Source organism: Myotis yumanensis, unplaced genomic scaffold (genome assembly GCF_028538775.1).
Source record: "Myotis yumanensis isolate MYYU_CA2020_CCGP unplaced genomic scaffold, mMyoYum1.0.hap1 SCAF_16, whole genome shotgun sequence".
NCBI classification, from domain to species: domain Eukaryota; kingdom Metazoa; phylum Chordata; class Mammalia; order Chiroptera; family Vespertilionidae; genus Myotis; species Myotis yumanensis.
In genome coordinates this window covers 39,116,856-39,138,187 of record NW_027223767.1, presented here as the reverse complement: position 1 = coordinate 39,138,187, position 21,332 = coordinate 39,116,856, and the positions used below count along the sequence as shown (strand labels likewise).

The window sequence follows — 21,332 nt, the reverse complement described above, 5'->3', positions numbered from 1 at the left end:
TATGCTGATTTTTTTTAATGCTTTAAGAGTTTTAACTACTTTAAGAATCTGTCCTGTTTCTGAATGAGACATGCCTTCTGCCTACATTTATCAGATTAAGGCATATTTATTCACAGATTGAAATGTTATGCAAACTAATGGAAAATACATACTAAAACTTAGAATATAGATGTATTCAACACTTTGACTAATAGGTTCACTAAAGAAAGTTTTATTTGTACAGTGACTTACAGCAGTAACGTGTTAAACACACAGCTTAGCATTTAGTGGTTGCACAGCTATTAATGGTAATGCAGCTCAGTACTAGTGAGGAAATGTTCTTCAATTTGTATACCTAGAAACATCAATAATGAGAGAATCATTGATCTGCTGCCTCCTGCCCGCCCTCTACTGGGGATCCAGCCCATAACTGGGGCATGTGCCCTGACCAGGAATCCAACTGTGACCTGAACTCCTGGTTCATGGGTCGATGCTCAACCACTGCACAACACTGGTCAGGCTGCACTAGATTTCTACTGAAAAGGAGCTATGATAATAGTGAGTGGTAAAGTAATGAGAGAAATACATATTATCTTAAAGGTCATAATTAAACTATAAAAATTACCCAAGAACTTTATATACTCTGTATGAGTAATCATGGTGATAAATAGCAATAAGTCATGTATTACTTTTATGTAAAAGTTTGTAGGATTCCTCCTTGAGTTTCATATATGATATCAGGATGTGACCTTTAGATAATTATTTGAGACAATTAAATGAGGGTGTTTACAGTTTAACAATACTTAGGTCATAAAAGTGTATCAGAATATTTTCTTTGTGGTACTATAGAGTTGGCACTCTGATTAATGTAGGCATGCTAAAGATGATACATGGGCAAGTGCTTTAATCTCTGTTTTCTGGGTCTCTCTCCCATCATCTGAAAGAGAGAGATGCCACTAGCAATGAAAATCAATGTTAGCTTTGCTTGAGATACTAAAACTGATACAAAATCATAACTATTCTCTTTCTTGTGCATGGTAGGTGGAAAGAATTGGAACAAAGGCCATACAGATTTCAAAATACTGATGATGAATCAGCATGATTATAAACAAATTCAGAATTATTGGTTACTATATTCTCAGGGGATCAATAGTGACCAAATAAGGTCAGCATAAGGAAAGGCTCCCTGGTGATGATTTGAAGCAGGGGTCCTCAAACTACGGCCTGGGCCACATGCAAATACAAATATTGTATTTGTTCCCGTTTTGTTTTTTTACTTCAAAATAAGATATGTGCAGTGTGCATAGGAATTTGTTCATAGTTTTTTTTTTTTTTAAACTATAGTCCGGCCCTCCAGCGGTCTGAGGGACAGTGAACTGGCCCCCTGTTTAAAAAGTTTGAGGACCCCTGATTTGAAGGGTAAAGGATATATACATTTAAGATAGAAGGCACTTAAAAACATGGAACATATCAAGGAATAACATCAGAGAGAAAGATATAAGTTGTACTGTTGGGAGAATGGGGTTGACAAGAACTGTGCTTATAAGGCTTCATGTGATGGTATGCTTGCTTGTTTTCAAGGTAGGTATGAGAGACCAGGAAGAAACAGATTTAGACAGATATACTTACTATTTGGCTGATTATTACAGGGGCTGTTCTAATGCCATCAACATTATAGAAAAAATAGCTGTCATGTTATATTCTTTACTTGTATTCTATATTTGTCACCCAATTCTCAGAGTACTGCAGAGATACTTTTTTTAAATCACATTTTCTTATGTCTTTAGAAGTTATATAACCAGAACTAAAATTTGTGACTTACATTTATAAAAACAACACATATATAATTAACTATTCTGATTCTGCTGCTTCATGGCTGAGATAAATTTTCATATAATTTCTCTCCATTTGGGTACATGATAAAATGAAATAAAAAGTTTTCTGGAGGTGGTCAAAATTACCATTTTCTGAAAAGGAATAGCAGAAGTGCATGAGATCTTGAATTATGGATTTGAAATCCATGTAGAGGTTTCATCTTTGTTCTTGTGATTTAATAAGTTTCTAATATTTTATTAATGAAAATTGATTCCAGCTTGAGGTAGACATCCAGTTCTTGAATTCTATTAAAATTCCTTCCCTGAAACAACTTGGTACGTTTGATTGTTTGTATGTCTGGCATTCTCTTTTCCTATTAGCATTGCCATTTAGTATTAAGTGAAAGCTGACTCATGGTAATTACCAAAGGAATTACAAATGACCACCACAAACACTGAAAGAAGTCATTGATTTGCTATTGCAGTGAATACCAGAAGATGTTGTAATGATTTTTCCCAGTTATAAAAAGTGAATTGTCCATTTAATTAAGGAAGTCTAATCAGATATGCTTAATGCATATTGCATTAGTCAATGCAAAAATTTAAATATGCTCAGGCTGAAAGACAAAATACTGTATTATCTTGCTTATACAAAATAATTTCCTTGGGATTTAACAAATACATTTAGTATTTTATACCTAATTTAGGAATGTACTGAAGAAAAGGTAGTTAAAATTGCTTTGGCATTGTACATAGGTTAATAGCACATAGTATTCTAGTAAGTGCTATAGATAGGAAGAAAATACAATTAGGGCCAAAACACAAGTTTCCTGTTAATTTGCTTTAATTCTTTTTTTTCTTCTTCTTCTTCTTCTTTTTTTTTTTTTTTTTACTGACAGTGTTGAGGTCAAATAAATCTTGCATTGTGTGTCACTCAAGCAACCAAAAACTATTTTTGTAATAGTACATTTGATGTCATCTCACAAGGTATCAATTATTTATTGTCATCCTTGCTTTTGGCAGTTGCATTGATTTCAAAGAATTTCAATTTATCTCTGTGCTTTATAGAAGTGAAATACAAAAGTTTTAAAAGTTGAAATAGAAAAAAGTCATTGATCATGTTTGTGGCTGACATTTTAAATAATGATTGTTAGAAAAGCCACTACTCATATCTCATGTAACATTATTTTTCCAGAGTTGATGAGGGAACAGAAGCCTCATTTTTCACCCTTTTTGTAGGCAGTACTGATTAAAAACCAAGAAATGAATTTCATACTCTAGGTCTTGACTAGAGATGAAATTGAGGCTGATGCTTGTGGATTATATGCTGTACTATCAGTAATTTCCCTTGTTGCTCTGAGTAATATGAGATATCTTAATAGAAAGAATGAAAGTGGTTGAAAATTTAGATGGTTTAAAAGTATTAGGGTATCATCTGCACAAGAGATACCAAGGATATATTTACCTCGAAATTATTTTCTAGAATATAAAGTAATTTTTGAAAAGATTGTTAAAACTATTTTAATAGTAGTTGTACAGAGAAGCATGTGTGAGTATGTCTGGGGGGAGTTCATTAAATGGTGTTTTTCAAGGAGCTTTTGTTATAAATGGAGAGAGATCAAAAATAACAATAATACTTAGTTTATTAAGACCAACATGATTATCAGATGAATAGTGTAATGTAAAACTCTAAGGCAGGGGTCCTCAAACTTTTTAAACAGGGGGCCAGTTCACTGTCCCTCAGACCGTTGGAGGGCCGGACTATAGTTTAAAAAAAAAACTATGAACAAATTCCTATGCACACTGCACATATCTTATTTTGAAGTAAAAAAACAAAACGGGAACAAATACAATATTTGTATTTGCATGTGGCCCGCGGGCCGTAGTTTGAGGACCCCTGCTCCAAGGAATGGAGAGAACCCTTAAAGTCGGATGATTGGGCATGCCTTTATGAAGAAATTAGCATTTAAGCTGGTCTTGAAATATGATGGGAGTGTATCCTTGCAAAGGAAAAGAATGGGAGGCATTCAGTTGGAGAAAATAGCCAGGGCAAAAGTACAGAAGTGGAACAAGCAGAATTGGTGTGTGTTTTTTTTAGGACAGTGAATAAACCATTGGACATAGGGGAAGAGTGAAAGTTAGGGCTACAAAAGTAAGTTTAATTTTAATGCTTTAAGCAGGAATGTACTAGCTATTAGGCTATTTAAACAAGGGGATAGACTTCAAAGCAGTTTTTCTTCAGGGAATATTAATTCAGGTGTAATTGTGTTAGATGTTGCTATACATACAGTTAAAGCTGTGATAACAGTTTCCATTAGTCAGAGTAAGGGCAAGGGAAGAGGGTGTATACAAGTTAGTGATTATAATAATGAACTGTCTGATTTTAAGCTTGGCAGGGAGATAAATGAGGATTTTGGTGTTGAGGGGTAGGGGCGGAGTGAAAAGTTGGATTAATGGATTGTAGGTTCTGATGGGGTTTAAGAATTGGAGTGGAGGTATTAGAGCAGCGGTTCTCAACCTGTGGGTTGCGACCCCTTTGGCGGTCGAATGACCCTTTCACAGGGGTCGCCTAAGACCATCCTGCATATCAGATATTTACATTATGATTCATAACAGTAGCAACATTACAGTTATGAAGTAGCAACAAAAATAATTTTATGGTTGGGTCACAACATGAGGAACTGTATTTAAAGGGCCAGAAGATTGAGAACCACTGTATTAGAGGAAACGATCTGGAAAGATGGAAGGTTGTGGTTGGAGAGCACAATGTTTGAAATGGAGATTATGGAAAAGTTGAGAATATTGGTAATGACATTGAGAGTGAAATGGCTACATAAGAATGGACAACAGGATTTTTCATTATAGGAAAGGAAATTAAGGAACTGAGGCACCAGGATATTGTAAAATCATCTAACCTGGATATTAGAATGGTAATGCAGAAGAACCTCGTTTCTCAAACCTAATTCGTTCTGGAAGGCTGTTCAAAAACCGAATCATTTTTTCTCATTAGAAATCATGTAAATGGAGTTATTCCAAACCCCCAAATGATTCCCTATTTTAACTTTTCTTATGTACAGTACACGTCTATTGTACTGTTTAATCTATAAATGAATACTTTAAAAACAAAAAGGACATGAAATGTAAATGAAAATTTAACAAAAATGAAAATGTTACAATAATTATAAACAGCAACAAAAGCAAAAAAAAAAAAAAAAAAGACACAACACGAAAATATTCACAGCACAATATCCTGAGATTTTAACAGTGGTAAACTGACTCATATTTGTGCATTCTCTCTTTTGTCACCTGAGAGATGCGTGACTCATCATACAGGTAACAGCATGAAGGGTTGTCAGGTTGAGAAGTAAATTGTTCGAGATGGGAAATGTTCGAGAAACGAGGTTCCACTGTATTGTATAGTTGTATACTGTTATGGTTTACTAAGTGCCCTTATATACATTCTTGTCTAATTTTTCCAGTAACTCAGTAAGGTAAACGGAATAGAAATAACTCTTATTTGATAGATGAAGTTGAGGCCCAGATAAGTTATTTTGCCTACTATAGAGCTGGGTTTTGTACTTTAATATTCTAATTTCTTTTGTAGTGTCCTTTCTGATTTGGTATATACATTGGCCTCTTTTCAAGGAGATGAGTGCTGGTATTGTCTACAGAATATAAAGCATTGTTTCTCCTTAATACATAGCAGTATTTTCTACCAGTTAACTAACTGGTAGGACATAGTTGGTATGCTTATCATTAAATATATAGTTTCTCCAGAAACATTTCAGTGTTATAAATTTAATTCATTATTTAAATCAGTCAATTTTGTTCATTTGTTCCAGTACAAAGTAGCCAGGAGAGGAGAATGGTACTTCCTAGAGACTGTCAAATTAGGGTACTATAAATTTATTCTTGACCATTATCAGAATCAAAAGTTTTAACTGCTGTGATATCTAGTGATGAGAACATCAGCTACTATTTGTTGAGTATATATTACATGCTAGGCTCCGTGCCATGGCATTTTGGATATATTTAACCCAAGTAACCATCTAAACCAGGTGGTGTCATTTTAGAGATGAGAAAATAGGCTTAGAGAAATTGAGGCCACACAGTTAGTAAACTCAGATTTGAACTTTGATCTCTCATAAGCTGTGACTTTTCCTATGGTTCCTGGTTGTTTCAAGAATAAGATCCAAACTCACTAACTTGGTTTATAAGACTTCTAAGCATCCTGAATCCCTTGTAATAGGTATATCTCTTTTCCCCTCATCCTGCCATCCAACAGTTTCTGTTATCTGGATCAGCTAGGCTTTTTCATTATTCTTGTTTTTGCGTATGTTCTTACCTGTCTGGAATTCCTACTATTCATTCTTCAAGACTCAATTTGATGTTATCACGGACATCTTTCCTAGGCAGAGTTAGTTGTTTCATTTTCTGTGCTTGCACAGTACTTTGGCCATATTTCAGTAATAGCACTTTCATTAGTAAACAATACAGAGTGCTTACTCTGTTAGGAACTATGTTACGTATTTTCTCATATAACCCGCTAGTAAGTTAAGTTCTATTGTTCCCGTTTTACAAATAAAAAACATATCCCCATTCACATAGCTAGTTGAAGAGATAGCTTTCAGGTAGTTTGGAACTGTTCTCAGCCTTTAACCACTGTGATGTTTTAACTTTTCTACTATATACTTTCTTATAATTCATCTCATCTCATTGAACTTAAAACTTCTTGAATGAGAAGCTTTTTTGTTGTTGTTGTTGTTTTTCATTTTTTCTACCATTGAGTTGGGGTCTGGCACCTGGAAGTTGCTCAGACATTTGAGTTAATGGTTAAGTAAAGGCAAGTATATATGTAGGCTTAGTAGAGGCTGAGAAGAATGTCCAGACTGGAGACTCAGCTTTCTGCTGTGCTGTGGATTATTTCTGTGATATCCTATAAAACCAATTGAGGGATATATCAGGTATGGAGGTTGTGTTATAAGTAGTTACAATCTCACTGTATTATGTATTATATATAACTAGGGGCCCGGTGCACGGGATTCGTGCACTGGTGGGGGGCGTGGCCTGTGGGGATTGGCCCCACTGTGGGAGCACCGCTCATCCCGGTTAGCCGAGTAGCTGTGGGCCCACCCTCTGAGCAGCTGCTCCCTGGTCCGGCATCTTCCGTGGAGCCAGAGCACTCACCTCTCCAGGGGACTAGGTTGGGGCCGGGCCCAGGGACAATAGCACTGAGGGGCGGTGGAGTAGGCCTCAGTCCCACAGTGGCCACAGACCTGCTTCCCAGCCTCCAGGGTCAGCTCTGCGAGCCTGGCGGCTGCGGAGATACACAGCCTGCGGGCATCTGGAGGAGGCAACAGGGAGCAGAGGAGGAGGAGCCTAGGGTGAGAAGGCGATAATCGAAGCCAGGGTTCCTGCCCGTCGGCCCAGGGTTTGCAGCGGGAGCAGCTGCTCATCCTGGTCAGCCGAGCGGCGCTCCCACTGTGGTAGTGCACTGACCACCAGGGGGGAGCTCCTGCGTTGAATGTCTGCCCCCCTGGTGGTCAGTGCATGTCATAGCGACTAATGGGTCGTTCCGTTGTTTGGTCACTGGGCTTTTATTATATAGGACTAGAGGCCCGGTGCACAAAAATTTGTGCACTCGGGGGGGGACAGGGTCCCTCAGCCCAGCCTGTGCCCTCTCGCAGTCTGGGACCCCTCAGGGGATGACCACTTGCTGGCTTAGGCCTGCTCCCCGGGGGATTGGGCCTAAGCTGGCAATCAGACATCCCTCTGGCAGCCCGGGAGCCCTCGGGGGATTTCCACTTGCCAGTGGGCAGCAGGCCTAAGCTGCAGTTGGACATCCTTAGCGCTGCTAAGGAGGTGGGAGAGGCTCCCACCACCACCACTGTACTGGCAGCCGTCAGCCTGGCTTGTGGCTGAGCAGAGCTTCCCCCTGTGGGAGCGCACTGACCACCAGGGGGCAGCTCCTGCATTGAGCGTCTGCCCCCTGGCGGTCAGTGTGTGTCATAGTGACCAGTCATTCCGAGTCATTCTGCTGTTAGGGTCAGTTTGCATATTACCCTTTTATTATATAGGATAGAGGCCTGGTACATGGGTAGGGGCCAGCTGGTTTGCCCTGAAGGTTGTCCCAGATCAGGGTGGGGGTCCTGCTGGGGTGCCTGGCCAGCCTGGGTGAGGGGCTGATGGCTGTTTTCAGGCTGGCCAAGCCCCCCGGCGATGGAAGCTCCCATCCTCTCCTTTTTTTCTTTTTTTTTATTCTGGGATTTATTTACCTTCTATAATTGAAACTTTGTAGCCTTGAGTGGAGCTCAGAGCCGGCCAGGGCAGGCGGGAAGCTTGGCTTCCTCCATCGCCAGGGGCAACCAAGCCTTCTGCTCGCTCCAGCTCTGTGGCCACAGCCGCCTGAAAGCAGGTATCTGGGGTTTATTTATCTTCTATAATTGAAACTTAGTTGCCTTGAGTGGAGCTCAGAGCTGGCTGCGGCAGGCGGGAATCTTGGCTTCCTCCATCACTGGAGCAACCAAGCCTCCTGCTTGCTCCAGCTCCGCGGCTGCCCACCGCCATCTTTGTTGGCTTAATTTGCATGTAGTTGCTCTGATTGGCTGGTGGGCATGGCTTAAGGTGTTGTGAAGGTATGGTCAATTTGCATGTTTGTCTTTTATTAGATTAGATAGGATTACAGCAATCATCTTTTAGTTGTGAATTTCCTTTTGTGTGTTACATTGTACATACACTTGCTTTTCTATGCAAAGTTTGTTAAACCTCTACATAGAGATCTATCATGTCAGCCAATGGTAAAAGAAATAATATGCATTACTATGGTTCCCAGAGGAATTCTTAACTGTTGTCTCCCTACCTCTTTTAATGCCTCAAGAATTGTTTGCTCTATCTTGCATGCATTTCTGAAAAAGGTTGATTTCTCTGTGGTGTTTTTAAAAATTACTAATTTTTAAATCTAGTGCTCTTTTGGAAACCAGTCCTTTCTTCTAGTCAAATTATCCATGTCTGCCGAAGCCGGTTTGGCTCAGTGGATAGAGCGTCGGCCTGCGGACTGAAGGGTCCCAGGTTCGATTCCGGTCAAGGGCATGTACCTGGGTTGCGGGCACATCCCCAGTGGGAGATGTGCAGGAGGCAGCTGATCGATGTTTCTCTCTCATCGATGTTTCTAACTCTCTGTCTCTCTCCCTTCCTCTCTGTAAAAAATCAATAAAATATATTAAAAAAAATAAAAACAATTAAAAAAAAATTATCCATGTCAAATAGATGTACATATATTTTCATATGAATGTGTGATATGCTCATACCCATGATCCAATGTAATATGTTTTTTTTTTTTTTTTAAAGAATAGTTTATTGATTTTTAGAGAGAAACATTGATGAAATCTCCTGCATGCCCCCTACCAGGGATGGAGTCTGCAACCTGGGCATGTGCCCTGATGAATCAGCAACTTTTCGATACATGGGGTGATGCCCAACCAACAGAGCCACATTGGCAAGGGTTGGCTGGCTGGCTTATTTATTCGTTTGTTCATTTTAGAGAGGATTAGGGCGGAGAAACATCAATTTGTTATTCCACTTATTTATGCATTCATTGGTTGCTTCTTGTATATACCCTGGTGGGGCATTAGACCCGCAACCTTGGTGTATCAGGACAATGTTCTAACCAACTGAGCTACCAGGCCAGGGTTCCAATGTAATACGTTTTCAAGTTCTTAAGTTATTTGCTGAGATTGCTAGCCAATTATTTTTCCTACCAATTTACATATAATTAAATTTCATGACTAAATTTATTCCGGGTTATTGACTGGCCTCAACAGTGTTTTTTAAAATAAATAATTCAAAAGTAAAATGAAATAATAATTCATTACTTTGTACCTCTTTAAACCTCACAGCCTATGCAGTAAAACTATAGTGTAATCATCTGGATTTTACAGCAGGGGAAACAGGCCTAGACCTAGAGGGAGGTTTGGTAATTTGCCCAAGGTTATACAGCTGACAGATAGTAATTATGATTTCTGGTGTCTTCAGCTTCAGAGATCTTTGGTTTTTATAATAATATACTGGAAGTTGTTGTAAATCAGACTATATGAAAACAGTAGTGAAGAATTGGGGTTTTTGAGGAATTGACCACAGTGGTGTTCTGTCCACTTTCTAAATTGAAATAAATTTTTTAACTATACAAATAAAATGTCACCAATAATCCACTAGAATGTCCATTTCTTTTTGGATAGTTTTTCCTACAGAGACATTTTTCTGAATTGTTTAGGATAATAGAACAATTAGTTTATTTGGAATGAGTAAGGGAGAGGAGAACAGAGATGGAGTCTCTCATTTATTTGATGTCATGGAGGATTGGTTTTGTACATAGATGGAAGTTATCCAGTTTAGCTCTATCTGCAAAATACACCTTTTTTTTTTTTTTTGTCCATGCCAGATGAGATCAGCATCATAAGGAATTTAGAAAGTCCAGATTATAAGCAAGTATGTTAATTGAATTGTGAGGTAGGGCTATGATTAATAGATCCACCTTGTGCCTATCCAGGATGGCTCAGTGGTTGAACATCGACCCAAGAACTAAGAGATCACCGGTTCAATTCCTGGTCAGGGCATATGCCCATGTTGTGTGCTCTATCCCTAGTAGGGGGCGTGCAGGAGGCAGCCAATCGATGTTTCTGTCTTTCGATCCCTCTCCCTTCCCCTCTCTCTAAATTCAGTAAAAACATATTTTAAAAAATAGATTCACTTAGTGACATTAGACCATGTCTAAAGGAATAACGGTAAATACAGTACAACAGGTAAATGTTGGTGGAGAGATTTGGAGTGGAGAGAGAGAGGAACGTCTATAAGATGCAGTTTGATAGAGCCAGGTGAGAAAAAATAGGGTTAGAATGAGTAGTAAAATATACTGCCAACGAACCCAGTTGGTTAGAGCATTGTTCCAATACACCAAAGTTTCAGGTTCGATCCATGTTCAGGGCACATACAAGAAGCAACAAGTGCATTAAACAAGTGGAACAGCAAATCATTGTTTCTCTCTTTCTAAAATCAATTAAAGTGTGTGTGTGTGTGTGTGTGTGTACACTGCCAAAGATAAAACTACTTTAAACTTTGATGATACCTAGTCTAATGGGAAAAATCAGACAGGATTTAAAACCTTAGTCTGTATAAGCCTTGTGTTAATAATTGATTTATTCATCAGAAACTTTGGATCCACTGACTTTGACTATGAGTAATATTTTTCATTAAATTTTTAAAATAAATTGTATTAAATTTTAATAGCCATAGGAAGATGGAAGAGATTATCACCTCTTTTATGGTCTTAAATATTGTGTTTTGCTATTTGAGGTAGGGGGCTGTTGATTATGATTTTTAAAGAATTGTGCTGATAATTTCCTCTTCTCTAGCTTTAATTTTCCCTGTTAGTTACCATGTAGTTAATCGATGGAAAAGGTCTGGCTGTGGGATTATATGGATTCCCAAATCAGCACATACATGGATAAATTTAGGACAATCTCTGTCTCTTTATATTTAAATGATCACCACAGCTAAATTTGTAGTACAGAAGTTTCCACATTTGTCCTGTGCTTGGAAGCAGAATCCTTGACCTGTAAGAAACTAGAGCTACTGTGTATTTTAATGATGTGCATGTCAGCTAGGTTCTATTCATTTGTAATTAGACCTGCTAGGAATTGAAGCTTTTTTTTTTTCTTTTTAAGAGAAGAGGCAGTTGAAGGGAATTCAGCTGGCTGTATGTATAGTGTGTGCATTTTTAAATCTTTAATGCATTTTTTTTTAGAAAAGTGAATTTACTTCTTGTTTGATCCCTTTGAATTTAAATTTCTGATCAGCATAAATGAAAAGCTATTTCAATTCTGAAAGCAGGTAGTGTTTAGAAAGGGAAGAGTTCATTTAGACAATGGAAAAAGTGTTCCAAGGAATCATCATTAAAACTAAATTTTAGGAATGCTCTAACATAGAATCTGTGGATTTTCACTAGAATGACCATGTTCCAATTTATGCCTTTTGTCCTGGTATAATTACTACTAACACTCCCTTTTACTCTCAAAGTGCCCTGGTTTTTCCGATACATTATCTATATGATCATCTTAGCTCTAAATGGAAGTTGGGAGATCTAAATGAGGTTTTGAAAGCAGGGTAACAGAAAAAAAAAAACACATCAAAAACTTCAAATCCCTGTTGAGGCCTTTAGATCAGATGCAGTACTGACTATTTTTGGAAGGAATGATCTTATTAAGCCTTAGTTGATTAGTATGACTTGAAAAAATTTGTGAGGAAGGAAGAAAGGCAAAAAATGAAGTATTTGTCACTACCACCACTACTTCTATACTTTGTGCCCTTGGGGTTGAAATCACATTTTATATTTACTTTTTCTCCTCTCTTTTAAATTTTATTTTATGTTTTGCTTTTTTAGTACAGCATTTAAAAGGGACAGATGAATAAAAGGATTCAGAGCAAAAAGTAAACCATTTAACCTTCTCAAAAACAACCACTGTTTCTAATTACATGTTTGTTCTTTCAGAGATATATAATACATATACAAGCATTTTTACCTTACATTTCCAAAGAGTAGCATGCAAACGTATTTTTCAGCACTTTGATTTTTCTCTGAATAATATGAGTGGAGATTATCCCATTACAAAAAGTCTTTTGTTTTTATTTTAAACTCATTTTAGATTTATAGTTACAAAAATAGTATAGAGTTTTGGTTTACCACTCAACCAACTTTCCCTACAGCAATATCTATACAACAACCTTAATATAATGATCAAAACAAGGAAATTAAGTTTGGTACAATAATATTAACTAAACCATACATCTTATTTTTTAATTTTACCACTTTTTCCTCTAATGCCCCTTTTGTGTTCTAAGATCCCATCTAAGAAAATCACTGCCATAGGCTAATTGATATGAACAAGAGTTAAGTTCTTATGGCATTGATTGAATTTATTTGTTTTTTTTGTTTCTCATCTGTAATAGTTCCTCAGTCTGTCCATGTTTTTTTTTTTTAATATATTTTTATTGATTTCAGAGATGAAGGAAGAGACAGAGAGAGAGAGAGAAAAACATCAGTGATGAGAAAGAATCATTGATCAGCTGCCTCCTGCACGTCCCCCACTGTGGATAGAGCCCGCTACCCAAGCATGACCAGGAATCAAACGGTGACCTCACTAAACACTGAGCTATGCCAGCCAGGCTGTCCATGTCTTTTGTGATAACTAGGTTTTTACTATCTCTGCTTTCTATAGAGAATATTGTTTCAGAATCATGGAAGCAAGGTTACTTTTTTTTTTTTAATCTTTGGGTTTTGTATAGTGCCTTGGTGGCGAACCTATGACACACATATCAGAGGTGACACTCGAACTCATTTTTTTGGTTGATTTTTCTTTGTTAAATGGCATTTAAATATATAAAATAAATATCAAAAATATAAGTCTTTGTTTTACTATGGTTGCAAATATCAAAAAATTTCTATATGTGACACGGCACCAGAGTTAAGTTAGGGTTTTTCAAAATGCTGACACGCCGAGCTCAAAAGGTTCACCATCACTGGTATAGTGTAATACAGTGGGAATATGGTACTAAAAATCAGAAGATTTTGTGAATTATTGATAATCTCTGTGGTGCTTATTTGTAAAACAGCAATGATAAAGAGTCCCTAAGCTCTGTACAGTGAGTCCTCAGTGAATGCCATCTACAGGTTCTGGGATGTTAAGCAAAATAACCTATGAAGAAACCACAGTGATTTTCAACCAGTGTGCCACGAGGCACATTGGTGTGCCACAAAAAAAAAAAAAAATTAAAACGTGCAGTATCTGACTATTTAGTTAGGGACACTGATCTCTTTTCCCTTAGATTGTCAAATTAAAAAATGACAACAGCCAGCACAACAGTAACCATCTGGTATGAATGAATAAAAATTATACTTTTTTATTTATTTACTAGAGGCCCGATGCACAAAATTCGTGCAAGAGGAGGCCTTCCTTGCCCCAGCTGCCAGCACCAGCTTTCCTCTGACACCCAGGACCGGGGCTTCCCTTGCAGCCCTGGCTTCGTCTGGTCTAATTAGCATATTACACTTTTATTATTATATAGATTTTGTCAGATCAGCAAAAAAAAACATAATAGTATATTTTTTGGTGTGCCATGGCATGTTAGTAATTAGTTTGTGTGTGCCTTGAGAGGAAAAGGGTTGAAAATCACTGCCATAGGCTAATTGATATGAACAAGAGTTAAGTTCTTATGGCATCTCATCAATGTTATAATGAAATGACTGAATAAAATGATGTTATTTGAGGACTTGATGTATTGAGTTATCTTGCAAGCTTGTTAGGATAAGGTTTCTGAAAGTATTTTATAAAGCTAAAAGAAGTTGTACATGTATATGGAGTGGTATTGACCCTTCCTGAAACTTTTTATTTTTTTAATAAACTTTTTATTTTAGGACAGTTTTAGATTTACAGAAAGATTGCTATGATAGTACAGAATTTCTATATATATATACCTCATATACTCTGTATCCAGTTTTCCCTGTTATTAACATCTTAAATTAGTATGGCACATTTGTTACCATACTAATATACCAGTATTGATACATTATTATTCTTCCACTAGAGGCCCGATGCTCAAAATTAGAAATTCATGGGGGGCGGAGGGAGTCCCTGAGCCCAGCCTGCACCCTCTTGCAATCCGGGACCCCTCGCTCCTAACCGTCCACCTGCTCGTTCCTTAGCACTGCTGCGGAGGCGGAAAAGGCTCCCGCCACTGCCCTGCACTTGCCAGCCCAGCCGTGAGCCTGGCTTCTCGTTGAGTGGCGCTCCAGCTGTGGGAGTGCACTGGCCACCAGGAGGCAGCTCCTGTGGGTCATAGTGACCAATTGTTCTGGTCGGTCCACCATAAGGGTCGCTGGGCTTCTATTTTATAGATGCCTTTATTCAGATAGTCTTAGTATTCCCCTAATGTTTTTTTTCTATTCCAGAATTTCATACAGGATACTACATTAAATTTAGTTGTTATGTCTCTTTAGACTCTTCTTAGCTCTGACAGTTTCTAAAAACTACTAGAGGGCAAGAATATTTTTATTTACCATAAGTGCCTGTATATACTCTGTAGCACAGTAGAACCCTGTTTCTAGTTTTTATTGTATATTTAATCTTTTAAAGCAAACACTTTGATTTATTTGTGTTTGTTAGGTACACTTAAAATTTTTTTATATAAAAGCTTTCATTAGGAGCATGGATCTAAAATTTAACATTGTTCCTATAGGGGAAAAAAATTTGCTTTAAATTATCTGGTTCAAGGAAAACCAAAGATGCTTAATTCTTTTTTTTTTTTAATATATTTTTATTTATTTCAGAGAGGAAGGGAGAGGGAGAGAGATGGAAACATCAATGATGAGAGAGAATCATGGATTGGCTGCCTCCTGCACGCCCCCTATTGGGGATCAAGCCCACAACCCAGGCATGTGCCCTTGACTGGAATCGAACCCTGGACCCTTCAGTTCTCAGGCCGACACTCTATCCACTGAGCCAGACCAGCCAGGGCAAGATGCTTAATTCTTATGGTTAAAGAAAGAGATAGTGTTTTTGACCACCTTAATGACCAACAAATATAGTCTTTCTTAACTTAATCTTTCTTTGAGGAAGAAGCTATTTAATCTTTATGGCAATTCCCTCCAAATTTCCATTATCTTTTACCTTCTCCATGAATTTCCCCTTTGTTTTCTGTATAATTCAGTACCCCCTACTTTTTAAAAAATCCTAATAAACAGTTTTTTAAAACAAATCTTAACACCACTCTACTAGCTGCACAGAGTAAATGATAGATCAGAGATTAAATCCTTGTGCCTTATAAAACCAGCCTTGTACCCTTCCACCCACACTCCTCCCTGGCTAAGATCCAGCTCACATCCACTTTGAAGTCTTGCCTGACACTTCTAGTCTGTGCTGCCCCAGCTTTTTATTTACACCTCTGTCATGGCTCTTATATTGTAAGTAGGGGCCCAGTGCACGAATTCGTGCACCTTGAAAGGAACTGTGGGTCTCGCGGCTGCGGTGGGCACAGGGGCAGGTCTTGGACCATCCTCCGCACTACTACCCAGCCCCTCCCACCATGGCCCTTGTCCCCTGTCTGTCAGCAGCTCCACTCCCGCCACTGCCACTCCCACGCATTGATGGCGCCGGCCTCGCTTGCACCTGCTGATGGTAAGGAGTGATTGGGGCTGGTGCCACCAGCGGGTGCAAGTGGTGGCTGCTGCCCTGATCGCCCCTCAGGAGCAGGGAGAGGTGGAGAAGCCCTCAAGGGCGATCAGGGCCAGCAGCTGCCACTCGCACCCGCTGACAGCATCAAGTGATCGGGACTGGCGCCGGGTGCCAGCAGTGAGTGTGAGCAGCAGCACTGGTGGCAGCTCCTGTGCTGGCAGCCGGTGCGAGCACTCGGCAGGACCGCAACGTGTGGGAGCAAAGAATTTTCAGTTACCACCAGAGGCTCACCCCGATGACAGTGACCAGCCCCCCACCTTGTTCTGGCGCCCCCGCTCACCTGCTCCACCATCCCGCCATGGCCGACGCCCGCCTGCTATCGACACCCGCCATGTTCTGCACGCCACCCCCCTCCCCCCCCCCACCCCCCCACCCCCCGTGGTCAGCAACGTCATAGTGACTGGTTGTTCAGTTGTTCGACCGTTCGGTCTATTTGCATATTAGCCTTTTATTATATAGGATTACCAAAAATGTACTAACATAGTATAATATCACAAAAGTTGTAGGAAATATTAAAAATCTGCAAATAACAGAATTACTTCTGTTATATTTTTTATTTTTCCCCCTTTGTATTTAACTTAAAATTAACATATTTTTATATAGCTTTAAAACTTTTATGGCTCCCTAATTGTGGCATAAATAGAATAGTATTAAACTCTCCCCCATTGGACATTTGTTTCTATTTTTTTATATATTAGAGAAATGCTGTGGTGAATATCATCTGCATTCTAAATTTGTTATCTCTGTGGAAAATGTGATATTCGTCTTCCAGTGTTCCTTCCCCTGGCCAGTTTTCCCCCTGGAAAAAAAGAAAGTCACAAAGTAGCATAAGAGAAAGAAAGAGCATGAAGTATGAAGTTGTAGCAATTTGGATTTGAAATTTGGGCTTCTTTACTTACTATTTAAGTAGCTTTGAGAAAATATCTTACATCCTCTGAATTCTACATCTGAAAATGGAAATAATGAATGATACGCCTACCTTGTTTGGTCATTGTGGGCATTAATTGAGATGAAGCCTGTGAAGGACATAGTGCCTGATACCTATTAACAGGTACTCAAAGGTAGCTTTACAAATGTACTGTTCAGCAAGATCAAGGAATAAATTGTTAAAGTTGAGTTCTCTCTCTCTCAGCTTCTTTTCTAAACAAATCTCTATTGTAGACTGAATTAGTGAAAATACCAGGAGGGTATTTTTACTTTTTAATTTGTAAAAAGTGTTGGTTTGCTTGAAAAGATCATTTGATTAAAATTTTTGAATCCAGATGGTTCATTGTCCTTCATTATTATTTTTTCCATCCGAATTGATCAGTTTTTTAAGTTGAAATTTATTACAGTTGAAGTTACAGTGTGGATGATTGGTAGCTTCCTTTTAAAAATATATATTGCTAACTTTTCAGTGGCAAAAGAGTGACTCTAGTGTCAATTATTGAGAAGACTGGCAAAAAATGAGCTTAGTTTGTGGCCTGTTACGTTTGATGTATAAGATTTTGGAAAAATTTTTTAGTTCCAGAACTTTTTCTTCACTACCATACATTTTAGCACCTAATTATTCTCTAATGTCTAACCATTATATTGAATTTTGGGGGTTGGAAGAGGTAAACCAGACTCAGTTCTTGTTCTAAAAGACTTTACAGTCTGATGAAACAAGCATATATTTATGATACAGTATGGCAAATTATTTTACAGAGCTCTATGGTTACAGTTTATTTATTCAACTAAAAGTTTGCCTTGAAAAAGCAAAGTATCTTTTTGTTAGGTTAACATTCAAATTGTCATACCATTCCACACTGAATTAATTTAATTTAGGCTAGACTGAAGTGTAATTTTTTAACTTTGGTCAATTCAGGACTCACAGATCCTTGTGCCCTTTACTTTGTAACAAGAAGGGAGCCAGAAAATTGACATTCTGATTTAAAGCCAAATTACTAGTTCTTCCTTTCTGATGAGAAAGAACCTCAAGCTGTCTGAACCTATCTTCATCTTCAATTCAACTGTTTTGATTTATTCTAGTTGCAGTGATAACTTGCCTGATTATGGTCACATATGGCATTATACAGGCTTGTTTATCTCTTGGCAAATCATTTAAGGAATAGCTGCATTTGAGATACTTTTTCAAGAGATTGTGTTTTTTTAATTCCTTGAATCTTGGGAATTTAGTTTTGGTGATTGAAAATGGAATGTTTTTACAGTTTCAGTAAAAAGCAATGTTACCAACATTGAACAGTATTATAATATCGGTTTTATTTGCATTCTATTACTAAGACATATTTTCTTTAGTACAAGATTGATTATGAAGAGTAAAACATAATATGGCCCTTTGTTTTTAAGATTCTGTAGTCTTCGTAATATAGTCAGTCTAAGAAAGCCAGTATCCCAGTGGTTGGTAGTGTTTTAGTTAATAATTTCAATGCTGCCGAAACCGGTTTGGCTCAGTGGATAGAGCATTGGCCTACGGACTGAAGGGTCCCAGGTTCGATTCCGGTCAAGGGCATGTACCTGGGTTGTGGGCACATCCCCAGTGGGAGATGTGCAGGAGGCAGCTGATCGATGTTTCTCTCTCATCGATGTTTCTAACTCTCTATCTCTCTCCTTTCCTCTCTGTAAAAAATCAATAAAATATATTTTTTAAAAAAAATAAATAATTTCAATGCTTGCCATTGAAAGAAGAGTTCATATTACTATGCTCCTAATAAATTGTTTAGATGTTTTAAAAGTCTGAATTTGTGCCACAGTTTTGATTGTCTACTGCAAAAGAATGAAAAGTTAAAAATAACCCCTCATTTGATTGCTTTTGAAAAAATAACTGTAGTCTTTTTTTTTTTTTCAGGGTAATCATTTTGATCAGTATGAAGAAGGACATTTGGAAATTGAACAAGCATCACTTGACAAGCCTATTGAATCGGTAAGATGATCAGTGCTTAATTTTGGGTCAAAGCTAGTTAGTTAGTTAGTGTTCGTGTGACACTTGATGTGAATGAAGTTAAACTTATTAATAACTTATAGAACAGTCTAGAGTTGTTTTCTTGCATGTCTGACAATAATCAAAGAGAATTTGGGATATAATTTAATACATTGGGTTATCAGTCTGAAATCTATAAATAATTTATAATTTTGATGAAAAAATATCGTTTGGCCCATACTGATATTCTGTTAAAGATAGCAAGTTAAAAGTTTAGTGTTTTGATAAATTGAATAAAGGAGTAAAATGTATTTTGATCCTTTATAAGCTTCACCTTTCCTGGGCAACACAATCATATAATGTTCTATTAGGAATAGTTAAATACTAACACATTTTATTTACCAGACAGACTTTTGTAAAACATGGTAAATTTGGTTTCTGTAGCTTAAGAGATGTCTGGGTTTTGTCAAAAGTTGATTATTCCTATCTCTTTACACAGTTTAGTTTTGGATATTGATAACAAAGCAATACAACAAGAAGATTTCTCTTTTTTACTCTTAAATTTTTTAAAATCTTAATTTTTAAACATTGTTTCCATTTTGAGAAGCCCTTTATTTTCAAAATACACAGTCCATTGTTAAAATGTCTAAACTTGTCAGTATTTAATATTTCTGCTTAAGTGTACATACTGAATAAGGGTTCGGTGAGTTCAGCTTGAATGAAAAATAATCAAAGAGGGAATCTTAATCTTGATAACAACAGTCAAGACATCCCCTCTCTCCCTTTAAAATACACTAGCTTTTTCACCTCCCGCAGGAAAATAAGGCAATTTAGAGAGCACAGATATTGTAACTTTAGCTTTTATTTTCACAACTATAACATAGTAAAGGATCAACATATATTTATGTTCCTAAATTAGGTTGGTGTTGTGTGTTTGTGTGTGTGTTTAGATGTTTACAGAAATTTACACAACTTGGGGTGTTCGACATTTTTCTTCCACAGCAGTTGGCCCATATTAGCTAAGCAGCCATGATCTGGTTTGTATTGCACGGTCTGCCTTTTTTTAATTTCTTCTCTAGGGTTTCTTTCTCCCCCACTTCCCCTTATTTCTGTTCTTCTGGTCCAGTGAACACTGCATATAGTACCTTCTGTCTTAACGTGCTGGCATGATGCTAGACTTAGGCATGGCAGTAAATGATGACGCATGTGATAATGCTGCAGAGGGAGAATTCACATCTGATGTACTGAAAGCCCAGTCTTGTGTTTTGACTTAGGATAAAATGCCAAGCCCATTTTGCTCAGTTAAAAAAAATCCTGAAGTTTTTGCCTTGTTCTGTATCAGTTTTCTATTTTAATTTAAATCTTTCTTTGGGTCAAAGTTTAAGAACAGAGAACTGTCAGAAGCAGGCTCAAGTACCATTATTCTACATGGTTGATTAATATAATTCTGGGGTACTCTGACTTAACAGTAGCAGACATTTAATTAGACTAAATTTGCAGCCTAGTATTATCACTTTTCTCAACAAAGATTTTTTAAAAGCACTAAATTAAATGATATATGACATTTTTAAAGCTTTCTTTTAGGACTAATTTTAAGGGTTTTGGGACATTCATTCCTTTGGCATGTGAGACTAATGATCTTTTTCCTCTCACACTGTCCAGGATTTTTTCTAGCACATGTCATAGGGATAACACTATCAGAAGACAGTCTGACTGAATAGTCATTGTTGAGTAATGTCCGTGAGTAGCAGTGGAATTGATATATGCCTTATTTATTAAATAATAGTGTCTTCTCCACTTAAAATAGTAAATGATATAGCACTCAGACTGGATATTTAATTTTTTATAAATAGATGTATGATCAGATATATATTAATCAATTATACTTCTAATATAAATTTACTCCTAAAATACATAAATATATGCATTATTTGTGCTGTGGTAGTTTAGATAGGAGGAAGAGGAGCTTCATAGCGTACATTATGCTAGATAAAGGTGGGACACATAAGATAGGGGAATTTTATTTCTGTTATCAAATCATTTGGAGATAAATTTAAAGTTCTTAAAGACACTCAGAATAATTGGCATTAAGTTTGGTGTGTCTCCCCTCACCCCCCAACAAAGAAGTGCCCTCTAACCTAAGGAATCCCCACCAAGTACGTATGTATTAGTTTTGTGACTGGCTGAGTATGTTGAGTTGTTTTATTCTTAGGGGGGAAATGGTTGCTTTTAACACACAGAAAGAATATCTATCTGCTGAATTAAAATCTTTCTCTGCAGCAATATCTATTGAGAGGTGCTGACTGTTTTGCTACAGCATGCAACTCAAAAGTGGCTGGAAATATGCAGCTTTGGGAG

At 37.5% G+C, this 21,332-nt stretch overlaps 1 protein-coding gene across 6 annotated transcripts in view; it reads left to right on the top strand.

Annotated features, from left to right (window-relative positions):
• The window catches only part of GPATCH8 (G-patch domain containing 8), a 76,341-nt gene that overhangs the window by 3,567 nt on the left and 51,442 nt on the right, over positions 1-21,332 (top strand). For 4 of the 6 annotated variants that reach the window (XM_070394161.1, XM_070394158.1, XM_070394160.1 and 1 more), the window contains exons 2-3: positions 18,903-18,977; positions 19,977-20,011. Coding sequence is in view for 1 of the 6 variants with exons in the window: in XM_070394156.1 (XP_070250257.1) it covers positions 18,903-18,977 (75 nt within the window). In the remaining 5 variants the exon portion in view is untranslated. Of the gene's footprint in view, positions 1-18,902; positions 18,978-19,976; positions 20,012-21,332 lie in introns of those variants that run through there. The other 2 variants (XM_070394156.1, XM_070394157.1) reach the window with 2 other exon arrangements.